At 36.8% G+C, this 13,678-nt stretch overlaps 1 protein-coding gene across 5 annotated transcripts in view; it reads left to right on the forward strand.

The window, feature by feature from the left end:
• AKT3 (AKT serine/threonine kinase 3) overlaps positions 1 to 13,678 on the forward strand; it is a 397,960-nt gene that overhangs the window by 239,655 nt on the left and 144,627 nt on the right. For all 5 annotated transcript variants that reach the window (XM_055084208.1, XM_024133623.3, XM_055084209.1 and 2 more), the window contains one exon: positions 8,687 to 8,818. In XM_055084208.1, coding sequence (XP_054940183.1) covers positions 8,687 to 8,818 — 132 coding nt within the window. The remainder of the gene's footprint in view (positions 1 to 8,686; positions 8,819 to 13,678) is intronic.

Below are 13,678 nucleotides of genomic sequence, written 5' to 3' on the forward strand. Positions count from 1 at the left end.
ATTCTTGCCTCCTTTGTCATAGATTAGGTGACCATATGTGTGTGGGTTTATCTCTGGGCTTTCTATCCTGTACCATTGATCTATAGTTCTGTTTTTGTGCTAGTACCATACTGTCTTGTTTACTGTGGCTTTGTAGTATAGTCTGAAGTCAGGGAGCCTGATTCCTTCAGCTCTGTGTTTCTTTCTCAAGATCACTTTGGCTATTCAAGGTCTTTTGTGTTTCCATACAAATTGTGAAATATTTTGTTCTAATTCTGTGAAAAATGCTCTTGGTAATTTGATGGAGATTGCACTGAACCTGTAGATTACTTTTGGTAGTATAGTCCTTTACTTAACATTGATTCTTCCAATCGAGGAGCATGGTTTATCTCTCCATTTGTTTGTGCCATCTTTGATTTCTTTCATAAGTGTTTTATAGTTTTCGGAGTACAGGTCTTTTGCCTCCTTAGGTATTTTATTCTTTTTGTTGCAATGGTAAATGTGATTGTTTCCTTAATTTGTTTTTCTGATCTTTTGTTCTTAGTGTATACGAATACAAGAGATTTCTATGCATTACTTTTGTATTCTGCAACTTTACCCAATTCACTGATTAGCTCTGCTAGTTTTCTGGTGGCATCTTTAGGATTTTCTGTGTAAAGGATCGTGTCATCTGCAAACAGTGACAGTTTTACTTCTTCTTTTCCAATTTGTATTCCTTTTATTTCTTTTTCTCCTCTGATTGCTGTGTCTAGGACTTCCAATACTGTGTTGAATAATAGTGGTGAGAGTGGACATCCTTGTTTTGTTTGTGACCTTAGAGGATATGCTTTCAGTTTTTCACCATTGAGAATGATGTTTGCTGTGTATTTGTTATATATGGCTTTTATTATGTTGAGGTAGGTTCCTTGTATGCTCACTTTCTGGAGAATTTTTATCATAAATGGGTGTTGAAATTTGTCAAAAGCTTGTTCTGCATCTATTGATGATTATATGGTTTTTCTTTAATTTGTTAATGTGGTGTATCACATTGATTTGCGTATATTGAAGAATCGTTGCATCCCTGGGATAAAACCCTCTTGATCATGTTACATGACCTTTTAATGTGTTGTTGGATTCTGTTTGCTAGTGTTTTGTTGAGGATTTTTGCTTCTATGTTCATAAGTGAAACTGGTCCGTAATTTTCTTTTTTTGTGATATCTTTTTCTGGTTTTGGTATCAGGGTGATGGTGGATTCGTTGAATGAGTTGGGGAGTGTTCCTTCCTCTGCAATTTTTTGGAATAGTTTCGGAAGGAGAGTTGTTCGCTCTTCTTTCAGTATTTCATGGAATTCACCTATGAAACCATCTGGTCCTGCAGTTTTGTTTGTTGGAAGTTTTTAATCACAGTTTCAATTTCATTACTTGTGATTGGTCTGTTTATATTTTCTGTTTCTTCCTGGTTCAGTCTTGGAAGGTTGTACCTTTCCAATAATTTGTCCATTTCTTCCAGGTTCTCCATTTTATTTGCATAGAGTTGCTTGTAGTAGTCTCTTATGATCCTTTGTATTTCTGCAGTGTCAGTTGTAATTTCTTCTTTTTCGTTTCTAATTTTATAGGTTTGAGTCCTCTCACTCTTTTCTTGATGAGTCTGGCTAAAGGTTTATCAATTTTTTTTAATCTTCTCAAAGAAACAACTTTTGTTTTTATTGATCTTTGCTATCGTTTTCTTCATTTCTACTTCATTTATTTCTGCTCTGATCTGTATGATTTCTTTCCTTCTACTATCTTTGGGCTTTCCTTGTTCTTGTTTCTCGTTGCTTTAGTTGTAAGAGTAGATTATTTATTTGAGATTTTTTTTGTTTCTTGAGGTGAGTTTGAATTACTATAAGCTTCCTTCTTAGATCTGCTTTTTCTGAGTTCTGTAGGTTTTTTGTCGTCATGTTTTCATTGTCCTTTGTCTCTAGGTATTTTTTTATTTCCTCTTTGATTGCTTCAGTGATCTCTTGGTTTTTTAGCATTGCAGTGCTTTGCCTCCATGTGTTTGTGTTTTTTAGTTTTTTTCCTCTACTTGATTTCTAATCTCATAGCGTTGTGGTTGGAAAAGATGTCTGACACGATTTCAATTGGTAAAAATTTTCCAGTGCTTGATTTCTTACCCAAGATGTGATCTATCCTGGAGAAACTTCCATGTGCACTTGAGAAGAAAGTGTATTCTGCTGCTTTTGGGCGGAATGTACTATAAATATCAATTAAGTCTATCTGGTCTATGGTGAGATTTAAAGTTTGTGTTTCCTTATTTATTTTCTTGCTGGATGATGTGTCCTTTGGTGTTAGTGGGCTGTTAAAGTCTCTCAGTATAATTGTGTTACTGTCTTTTTCCCCTTTTTTGGCTGTTAGCATTTGCCTTATATATTGAGTTGCTCCCATGTTGAGTGCATAAATATTTATAATTTTTATGTTTTCTTCTTAGATTGATCCCTTTATTGCTATGTAGTGTCCTTCCTTATGTATTGTAACAGACTTTATTTTAAAGTCTATTTTATCAGATATGAGTATTGTTTCTCCAGCTTTCTTGTGATTTCCTTTTGCATGGAATATCTTTTTCCGTCTCCTCACTTTCACTGTATGTGGACACTGTATGTGTCCTTAGGTCTGAAGAGGGTGTCTTGTAGATAGCATATATGGGTCCTGTTTTTGTATCCATTCAGCCAGTCTGTATCTTTTGCTTGGAGCATTTAATCCATTTACATTCAAGGCAATTATCGATATATATGTTCCTATTACCATTTTCTTAATTGTTTGGGGTTTGTTTTTGTGGGTATTTTTCTTCTTTTGCATTTCCTGCCTAGAGAAGTTCCTTTAGCATTTGTCGTAAAGCTGGTTTGGTGGTGCTGAATTCTCTTACCTTTTGTTTGTCTGTAAAGCTTTTGATTTCTCCATCAAATCTGAATGAGATCCTTGCTGGGTAGAGTAATCTTGCTTGTAGGTTTTTCCCTTTCATTACTTTAAATATCCTGTCACTCCCTTCTGACCCACAGAGTTTCTGCTGAAAAATCAGCTGATAACCTTTTAGGGATTCTCTTGTATGTTATTTGTTGCTTTTTCCTTACTCTTTTTAATATTTTTTCTTTGAATTTAGTTGTTGTTAGTTTGATTAGTATGTGTCTTGCTGTGTTCCTCCTAGGGTTTATCTAGTATGGGACCCTCTGCGCTTCCTGGACTTGATTGACTAATTCCTTTCCCATGTTAGGGAAGTTTTTGACTAATTTCTTCAGATATTTTCTCAGACCCTTTCCCTTTCCGTTCTTCAGATATTTTCTCAGACCCTTTCTCTTTCCCTTCTTCTTCTGGGACCCCTACAATTCGAATGTTGGTGCATTTAATGTTGTACCAGACGTCTCTTAGACTGTCCTCAGTTCTTTTCAGTCTCTTTTCTTTATTCTGCTCCTCGGAAGTTATTTCCACCATTCTGTCTGCTAGCTCATTTATCCCTTCTGCGTCAGTTATTCTGCTATTGATTCCTTTTAGTGTATTTTTCATTTCAGTTATTCTGTTGTTCTTCACTGTTTGTTTGTTAGTTCTACCTGGTGTTTGTTAACCATATCTTGTATTTCCTTGATCCGTGGCTCCATTCTATTTTTGAGATTTCGAATCAACTTTAGTATCATTACTCTGAATTCTTTTTCATATTGCTTGCCTATTTTCTCTTCATTTATTTGGTCTTGTAGGTTTTCACCTTGTTCCTTCGTCTGTAACATATTTTTTTGTCGTCTTATTTTTTTTGATGGGTGGTGCTGTTTTTTTGTCTTACTGGTTTTTCGGCCCGAGGCACCCAGCACTGGAGTTTACAGGCATTTGTTTACAGTCGGGTCTTGGTGTTGAGATGAGGATTTCCGGGAGACCTCACTCTGATTAATATTTCCTGTGGTCTGAGGTTCTCTGTTAGTCCGGTGGTTTGGGCTTGGCACACACTCCACAGGAGCTCAGGCCCGATCCCTGGCCTGGGAACCAAGATCCCTCAAACCACGCGGTGTGGCAAAAGAAGAAGAAAAAAAAAGGACCAAATAGAGAGACTGATGTAGAGAACAAACGTTATGGACACCAAGGGGGAAAGCAGCTGGTGGGGGGTGGGGGTGATGGGATGAATTGGAAGATTGGAATTGGCATATATACACTAATATGTATAAAATAGATAACTAATAAGAACCTGCTGTAGAAAAAAATAAATAAAATTCAAAAAAAGGAGCAGTACAAAAACAATAAAAAATAAAATAAAATTAGAAAAAAATATATTAGGAAAAAGAAAAATATAAGTGAAACAACTAAAACAAGGTAAAGCAGAACCAGAGTAGGAAAAAAAAAGTGGGCGGGAGCAATCCAAAATGAGCAGAACAATAACAATGTATAAAGAATAAAATAAAATTAGAAAAATTTCAAAATTTATTTGAAAAAATAAAAATTAAAATGAAACAAAATAAAATGCAACCACAACCTTAAAAAGAAAAAAAAAAAGCTGGAAAAGGCTTGGCCGTGGGGGTGGGGCGGGGCTTAGTTGAGGGTGAGGTTTAGGCAGCAGGCGGGACCTAGGCTCAGGACCCATGCAACCTGATTATTCAACACTGCTGGAGAGGGCCTCGGAGTACAGAGTTCAGAGGTAAGGTGCTGGGTGGAGGTGAAGGGGCAGGGTTTAGGCCCAACTTGGTCAGAGGGGGTCTCGGAGTGTGAAGTGCATAGGTAAGGTTCTGGGTGGGGGCGGGGCTTATGCTCAGCATGGCTGGAGGGAGCCACAAAGATTGGATGATTAGGACCTCAGCAGGCTTTCTGGGGCCCAAGTGGGCAGGGGAAACACTGGCCACATTCCCTTCCAATCCTTTGTTCTCCCAATGTTCTTTCTCAATCCCTGTTGATCCCCTCACTGTGAGTGGGCTTCCCAAGAGTGGGAACCCCTTCCCTCCCCCAGCCGCCCCTCCAAGGCTCCAGGTCCATCCTGCCTCCACTTCTCCTCCCTCCTCCCTCCCCACCACGTCTTACTCTGTTGCTCTGGTGTTCCTCCTGTCCCCTTAGGTTTCTGTGGTCCCCCACGTGGTAGGTGCCCTAGTTGTGAGGATATGCAAACTCCATGTCCTTGTAGTCCGCCATCTTTATGATCCTTTGAATGTGTTGTTGAATTTGGTTTGCTAATATTTTGTTGAAGATTTTTTGTGTCTATATTCATCAGTGATATTGGCCTGTAATTTTCTTTTTTTGTGTTATCTTTGTCTGGTTTTGGTATCAGGGTGATGGTGGCATCATTGAGCAAGTTTGGGAGTGTTATTTTGTCTTCAATATTTGGAATAGTTTCAGAAGGATAAGTGTTAACTCTTCTCTAAATATTTGATAGAATTCACCTGTGAAGCCATCTGGTCCTGGACCTCTGTTTGTTGGAAGTTTTTTAATCACAGTTTCAATTTCAGTACTTGTGATTAGTCTGTTCATGTTTTCTATTTCTTTCTGTTTCAGTGTTAGGAGATTGTACCTTTCTAAGGATTTGTCTATTTCTTCTAGGTTATCCATTTTATTGGCATAGACTTGCTTGTAGTAGTCTCTTATGATCCTTTGTATTTCTGTGGTGTCCTTTGTAACTTCTCCTTTTTCATTTCTAATTTTATTGATTTGAGTCCTCTCCCTTTTTTCCTGATGAGTCTGGCTAAAGGTTTATCAATTTTGTTAATCTTCTCAAAGAACCAGCTTTTAGTTTCATTGATCTTTGCTTTTGTTTTCTTTGTCTCTATTTCATTTATTTCTGCTCTGATCTTTATGATTTCTTTCCTTCTACTAACTTTAGGTTTTGTTTATTCTTTTTTGTCGAGCTGTGTTAGGTGTAAAGGTAGATTGTTTACTTGAGATTTCTCTTGTTTCCTGAGTTAAGATTGTATTGCTATAAAATTCCCTCTTAGAACTGCTTTTGCTGCATCCCATAGGTTTTGGATCATCATTCTTTTGTTATCGTTTGCCTCTAGGTATGTGTTTATTTCCTCTTTGGTTTCTTCAGTGGTCCATTGGTTATTTAGTAACATATTGTTTGGCCTCCATGTGTTTGTGGTTTTTACAGTATTTTTCCTGTAATTAATATCTAATCTTATAGCATTGTGGTTGGAAAAGATGCTTGATATGATTTCAGTTTTCTTAAGTTTACAGAGATCCACTGAAGTCAGGTCCCAGGATTGCAGTAATCATGTATCTGGACCCACTGTTGGTGCTATGGGTCAAGCTCCATCCTTAGCCTGGCCCAACCTACACGTGTATGTGCCAACAGAATCTACAGCTGCTAAAGCTAGGCTTGTGTTTTCTGTGGGAGCACTGCTTGTTTGTTCAGATGTTCTGTAGGCTCTGAGTTTACAAGGCCAGTGTTGGAGATGTCATTTCATAGTTTTCACAGCTACGAGGAGAGATTTCGGCTTTTCTTCCTTAGTTGATGTCCCCTGGGGCTTAGCTGTGGTTACAACCCCACCTCTGCATGTAGGTCACCCACAGGGGTCTGCTTGTGAGACTGCCCTGGAGCATATGAGTTTGCCCTGGCGAGGAGGGGGCTCGGAGTCTGTGTAGCAGCCAGGGTTGCAGGACCCCTGGTGGCAACGGGTGCATGGGGAAACCGGTGGCCTCAGGCATGAAATCGTTGGCCCCAGTGGTGACCCTTCGTAGTGCTCGGCCACGGGTGCAAGAGAGCCTTCCCTGGCATTGATGAGGCACGTAGGGAAGCCAGAGTCTGCGAGAGAACCGGCCCCAGTGGGGGCCCTTCTTAGTGCCCAGGGAGGTAAGGGCCAGTGCATGGGGAGAAAGGCTGCAATGGCAGCTCCTCCCCTTCTGTGTCACTTAACAATGGCCCTTTCCTGCTATGGCAGTCTGAGTTTCCTCCACAAGCATTCCCAGTTGTGGATTTCCTCATTCCCGTCTCCTCATGCTGTCTCCTCTCAGCCAACAGCAATCCTCTCCCCGGATTTGGTCCCCAAACCCCATATTCCAGCACCCAGCCCCTTTCCACACTGGGACACATGTCTCAGGCTGGGGCACACAGGGCTGTGGCACAGACCATCTGTGTAGTTCTCACTCTGTCCTGCCTGCCACAGACTGGGTGCTGCACTCTCCTCCTATAGCCCCCGAAACTCCCGTTCTGTTCCAACTGATCTCCCTGCTGGTGAGGGGCTTCCCAAGATGTGGCAACCTTTTCTCTTCTTTTTTGCTTCTTCTTTCTTTCATTCTCCCCAGTTACATGGGGATTTCTCATCCTTTTAGGTGACCGAGGTCCTCTGCTGACTTTCAGCCTGTGCTCTGTGAGAATTGTTCCATTTGTAGATGTATTCTTGATGCATTTCTAGGGAGAGATGAACTCCACGTCCTCCTACTCCTCCACCATCGTGACCTCTCCTTTTCTTTCTTCTTAAAATTTAATTGATTTCTTTTTTCTTTTCTTTCTTTCTTTCTTTTTTTTTTTGGCCACATTGCGCCATGCACACAGCATGTAGGAATCCACTTCCTTGACCAGGTATCAAACCCATACCCCCTGCAATGGAAGCATGCATTCTTAACCACTGGACCACCGGGGAGGTCCCTAATTGATTTCTGCCCTGATCTTTACTACTTTTTTCTTCTAATTCTTTTGGGTTTAATTTGCTATTTTTCTAGTTTCTTAAGGTAGAAGCTGAGGTCATCAGTTTGAGACATTTCTGACATTTACTTCAAATGGGTGGTAAACAGAAAAGACATACTTCTAAAAAGGCACAGAAATCTTCAATAACGTCTGATTGTTGGTAGGATAAAACCCCAGATCCTTACATTGTTATTTTTAAATCCCTCTAAACTGAATTTAAATTTAAGATGATAAAGTGAGCATACCTCCTCTTTCATCTAAAACCCTATTAAAATAATAGCAGAGGAATTTTTAAAAGGGACAAGTCCACAAAAATGAAAAGCTGTATGAGGGAAGGACATTAGTGGAGAAACTATCAAAATTTTGGAAGTTTGTGGATAAATAGAGTAGGAAAAGCATTCATAGAGGCGGCTATGGGGAGCAATAGTAATTCTTCTTGGCAAAATCCTGGTGATCACCTACTACTTAGAAATGGGAATGAGAAATGAAACTGAAAACAGGCAGATTAAAGACATTCTTAGACTTCCATGACTCCTTCTTTTGCATTGGACCAGTTGCTTTCTCAGAAGGTATACTGCTGTTGTTCTTCTGTTTCTTTGCACTGGGCTCCAGAATTGTTTTCAACATTTCTTATACATGTATCTTTCTCTTTCTTAGAGTCCATCCTTATTTTAATGTAGTACATTCTCAAACGCTCCCTTCAATACTTTTCTTTTAGATATATTTGGAAATGTTTGTGGAGGACGTTTTTGATTGTCACATTTTCCGGGAGTAGTGGCACTACTAAATCCTTAGAAACTTGAGTTCTTGGAAGTGAGTGAAAATGATTTTATTTTCCCTTTGCCCTTAATAATAATTTAAGTAGTTATGAGAGTCTACGTTTAAAATTATTGTATCCACTATCTGAGAATTGCTTAAATTATTTCCAGCATCCATGATTGGTGATGAGAAAGGCAATGCCATTCTGATTCTTCATCATTTAAGTGTGCTTAGAAGTGGGTAAAATTTGATTTTGAGTAGATAATGCAAATATATACATATAAGTTTACAAATAAATTGCATCAAATGTTTCATATTATGTATTTTCATTTGTATTTTTCAGACAATGAATGATTTTGACTATTTGAAACTACTAGGTAAAGGCACTTTTGGGAAAGTTATTTTAGTTCGAGAGAAAGCAAGTGGAAAATACTATGCTATGAAGATTCTGAAAAAAGAAGTTATTATTGCCAAGGTAACTGATTACTAGAGTTGATTATTAAGTTTTTGTTTATGGTGTCCACAAGTGTGTGTGTTCATGCATGCACATGACTAAAGTGTAGAAATTCCATTAAATAACCAAAATGTTGATTGTAGGCTACAGCTACAATAATATCTGTATATTGATATTTATTTACAGTATTAAAAGTTTCAAAGTTTTAATATCATCTGACTGTTAGAATCTGTTGTATTCCTTTGAGAGGGAAATATTTATTCTATGTTTGTGTGTTTGGGATAATGTTTTCACTATGTATTTGTGACCTATATCACTAATTACGGTAGTGATACTTTTTGATATTTCCCCCCAACATTCTGAGTTTTTTATTATTAAATAAAATGGTGAATAGAATAGATTATTAGCATAGACTATTTGTACCCATAAATTTTATGTAATCATTGAATGGAAAAGCATTCTTAACAAATTTAAAATACTAGAATAATAAAGCCAAAATGATCACTACAGTACTTCTACTTGAAATCCATCACCACACATAGTTACAAGCTTTATTTTTTGTGGTCAGACCTTTTAAGATTTATTCTTCTAGCAAGTTTCAAATATACATTATGGTATTATTAACTGTATTTATCATTCTGTACATTAAATCCCCACGAATTCTTTATTTTATAACTATAATTTGTATTTTAAATATATATATTTATTTATTAAGTTGAAGAATTAAAATATAAATTATGGTTGATTTACAATAGTGTGTTAGTTTCAAGTGTACAGCATAATGATTCAGTTATTTTTTCTGATTATATTCCATTATAGTTTATTACAAGATACTGAATATAATTCCGAGATATACAGTAAAACCTTGTTGCTTATCTATTTTATGTATAGTAGTTTGAATCTGTTAATCCCATACTCCTAATTAGTCCCTCCCCTCTGGTAACCATAAGTTTGTTTTCTATGTCTGTGAGTCTGTTTCTGTTTTGTATATAGATTCATTTATTTTTTTTTAGATTCCACATAAAAGTGATATCATATAGTATTTGTCTTTGTCTGACTTACTTCACTAAGTATAATAATCTCTAGGTCTATTCATGTTGCTGTAAATGGCATTATGTCATTCTTTTTTATGGCTGAGTAATATTCCATTGTGTGTGTGTGTGTGTGTGTGTGTGTGTGTGTGTGTGTGTGTGTGTGTGTGTATGCCCCATCTTCTTAAGCCAACCATCTACTGATGGGCACTTGGGTCTTTTCCATGTCTTGCCTATTGTAAATAGTGCTGCTGTGAACATTGAGGTTCGTGTATCTTTTTGAATTAGAGTTTTTGTCTTTTCTGGATATATGCCCAGGAGTGGGATTGCTGGATCATATGGTAGCTCTGTTTTTAGTTTTTTAAGGCATCTCCATACTGTTTTCCATAGTGGCTGCACCAATTTACATACCCACCAACAATGTAGGAGGGTTCCCTTTTTTCCATACCCTCTCCCACATGTATTATTTGTGGACTTCGTGATGATAGTCATTCTGACAGGTGTGAGGTGATACTTCATTGTGGTTTTGATTTGTATTTCTCTAATAATTAGTGATGTTGCACATCTTCTTTGGAGAAATGTCTACTTAGGTCTTCTGCCCATTTTTTAATTGAATTTTTTTTAATATTGAGTTCCATGACCTGCTTGTATATTTTAGATATTAACTCCTTGTTGGTAGCATCATTTGCAGATATTTTTCTCCCATTCGATAGGTTGTCTTTTTGTTTTGTTGATGGTTTCTTTTGATGTGCAAAAGCGTTTAAGTTTAATTAGGTCCCATTTTTTATTTTTGCTTTTATTTCTTTTGTTTTTTAATATTGATCTAAGAAAATATTGCTTCAATTTATGTCGTAGAATGTTTTGCCTATGTTCTCTTCTAGGATTTTTATGGTGTCTTGTCTTATATTTAGGTGTTTAAATCATTTTGAGTTTATTCTTGTATATGGTGTGAGGAGGTGTTCTAATTTCACTGATTTACACACAGCTATCCAGCTTTCCCATCACTACTTGTTGAAGAAACTGTCTTTTCTCCATCTTATACACTTGCCTCCTCTGTCAAAGATTGACTGTAGGTGCATGGGTTTATTTATGGGCTCTCTATTTTGTACCATTGAGCTATATATTTGTTTTTGTTCCAGTACCATGCTGTTTTAATTACTGTAGCTCTGTAATATAGTCTGATGTCAGGGAGCATGATATTTCCAGCTCTGTTCTTCTGTCTCAAGATTGCTTTGGCAATTTGGGGTCTTTTGTGGTTCCATATAAATTTTAGGAATATTTGTTCTATCTCTGTGAATAATGTCGTAGGTATTTGGACAGGAATTGCATTAAATCTGTAGATTTAATGGGTAGTATGGCCATTTTAATTATATTAATTCTTCCAATCAATGGGCATTCCATTTCATCATTGAATCATCTTCAGTTTCCTTTACCAGTGTTTTTTAGTTTTCAATGTATAGATCTTCATCTCCTTGGTTAAGTTTCTTCCTAGGTATTTTATTTTATTTTTTTACACTATTTCAAATGGGATTGTTTTTTTACTTCTTCTTGTTGATATATCATTATTAGTGTAAAGAATCCAATTTGTGTATATTGGTCTTCTATCCTGCTATCCTGCTGAATTCATTTATTAGTTCTAATAGTTTTTATGCGACAACTTTAGGGTTCTCTATATTGAGTATCATGTCATGTGCACTTAATGAGAGTTTATCTCTTTCCTTCCAATTTGGATACCTTTTATTTCTTTTCTTATCTGATTGCTGTGGCTAAGACTGTCAATGCTATGTTGAATAGAAATGGTAAGAGTGGGAATCCTTGTCTTGTTCCTGAATTTAGCGGGAAGTTTTTCAGCTTTTAACTGTTCATTTTGTGTTGGCTGTTGTTTTGCTGTAAATGGCCTTTAATATGTTGAAATATGTTCCCTCTCCCTCTGTACCTACTTTGGTGAACGTTTTTATCATAAATGAATGTTGAATTTTGTCAAATACTTTTTCTGCATCTATTGAGATGATCATGTGGTTTTTGCCTTTCCTTTTTTTTAATGTGGTATATCACATTGATTGATTTGTGTATGTTGAACCATCCTTCTGGTCCTGGAATGAATCCAAGTTGATCATGGTGCATTGATCCTTTTTATGTCATGTTGGATTTGGTTTGCTAATATTTTGTTGAGGATTTTTGCATCTAAATTTATCAGAGATATTGGCTTATAATTTTCTTTTTTTGTAATGTCTTTGTCTGGTTTTGGTATCCGGGTGATGGTGGCCTCATAGAATAAATTTGGAAGTGTTCCCTCCTCTTTCATTTTTTCAGAATGGTTTGAGAAGGATTGTTATGAATTCTTCTTTGTTTGTTTGTTAGAATCCCCAGTGAAGCAGTTTGGTCCTGGATTTTTGTTGGACAGAATTGTAAAATTACACATTCTCTTTCACATCTAGTGATTGGTGTGTTCAAAATATCTGTTTCTTCTTGACTTCGTTTTGGCAGACTGTATGTTTTTAGAGATGTACATTTCTTCTAGGTTGTCCAGTGTTTTGGCATACAGCTCTTCATAGTATTCTCTATGATTTTTTGTATTTCTGTGGTATTGGTTGTTGTTACATCTCTTTCATTTCTTATTTTCTTTATTTGGGTCCTCTCTCTTTTCTTCTTGGCATGCTTGGCTAGAGGTTTTTCGATTTTATCTTTTCAAAAAAAAACATCTCTTGGTTTTATTGATCTTTTCTGGGTTTTTAATTTTTAATCTATTTTATTTATTCAATCTCTGATCTTATAATTTCTTGTCTTCTGACTTTGGGTTTTGTTTGTTCTTCTTTTTCTAATTCTTTTCAGGTGGTAGGTTAGGTTGTTTATTTGGGATTTTACTTGTTTCTTGAGGAAGGCCTGTATCCCTATGTACTTTTAACAGTGTTTTGCTGTATCCCATAGATTTTGTAAGGTTGTGTTATCATTTTCATTTGCCTCGAAGTATTTTCTGATTCCTTTTTTGATTTCATCGTTGACTCATTGATTTTTAAGTAGCATGTTGTTTAGTCTCCCCGTGTTTGTTCTTTTCACATTTTTTTTTCTGTGGTTGATTTCTGTTTTCATTCAGAATTTTGTACCTTTTGACCACCATCACTCAATTTGCCCACCTACTGCTTCTAGGCTGTTCTTTGTGAGTTCAGGCCTTTCTTTCTCTCCTTTCTTTCTCTCTCTCTCTTTCTTTCTTTCTTTCTTTCTTTTTCTTTCTTTCTTTCTTTCTTTCTCTGTCTTCCTCCCTCCCTCCCTTTCTCTCTCTCTCTTTCTCTGTTTCTTTCTCCCTTCCTTCCTTCCTCCACTTATAAGTGGAATCATACAGTATTTGTCTTTCACTGACTTATTTCACTTAACAAAATGCCCTCAAGGCCCTTCCATATCATTGCAAGTGGCAAGATTTACTTCTTTTTGTGGCTGAATAATATTCCACTGTGTGTATCACATTTTCTTTTTCCATTCGTCCATTGATGGATACATGGATTTATAAACTGCTTCCATATGTTGGCTATTGTATATAATGCTGCAACGTACAGGGGAGTGTAGCTTTCTTTTCACAATAGTGATTTTGTTTCCTTTGGACAAATACCCAGAAGTTTAGTTGCTGGATTGGATTGTAGTTTTAATTTTTTTGACAAACTTCCTTACTGTTTTATATAGTGGCTACATCAGTTTACATTCTCACCTACTGTGTACGGGGGTTTCTTTTCTCCACACCCTTGCCAACATTTATTTCTTGCCATTCTAACAGGTGTGAGGTGATAGCTCTATGTGGTTTGGATTTGCATTTCCATGATGGTTAGTGATGTTCAGCGCCTTTTCATGTACCTGTTGG

The sequence above is a fragment of the Physeter macrocephalus genome, chromosome 4 (genome assembly GCF_002837175.3).
Source record: "Physeter macrocephalus isolate SW-GA chromosome 4, ASM283717v5, whole genome shotgun sequence".
Taxonomy (NCBI): Eukaryota; Metazoa; Chordata; class Mammalia; order Artiodactyla; family Physeteridae; genus Physeter; species Physeter macrocephalus.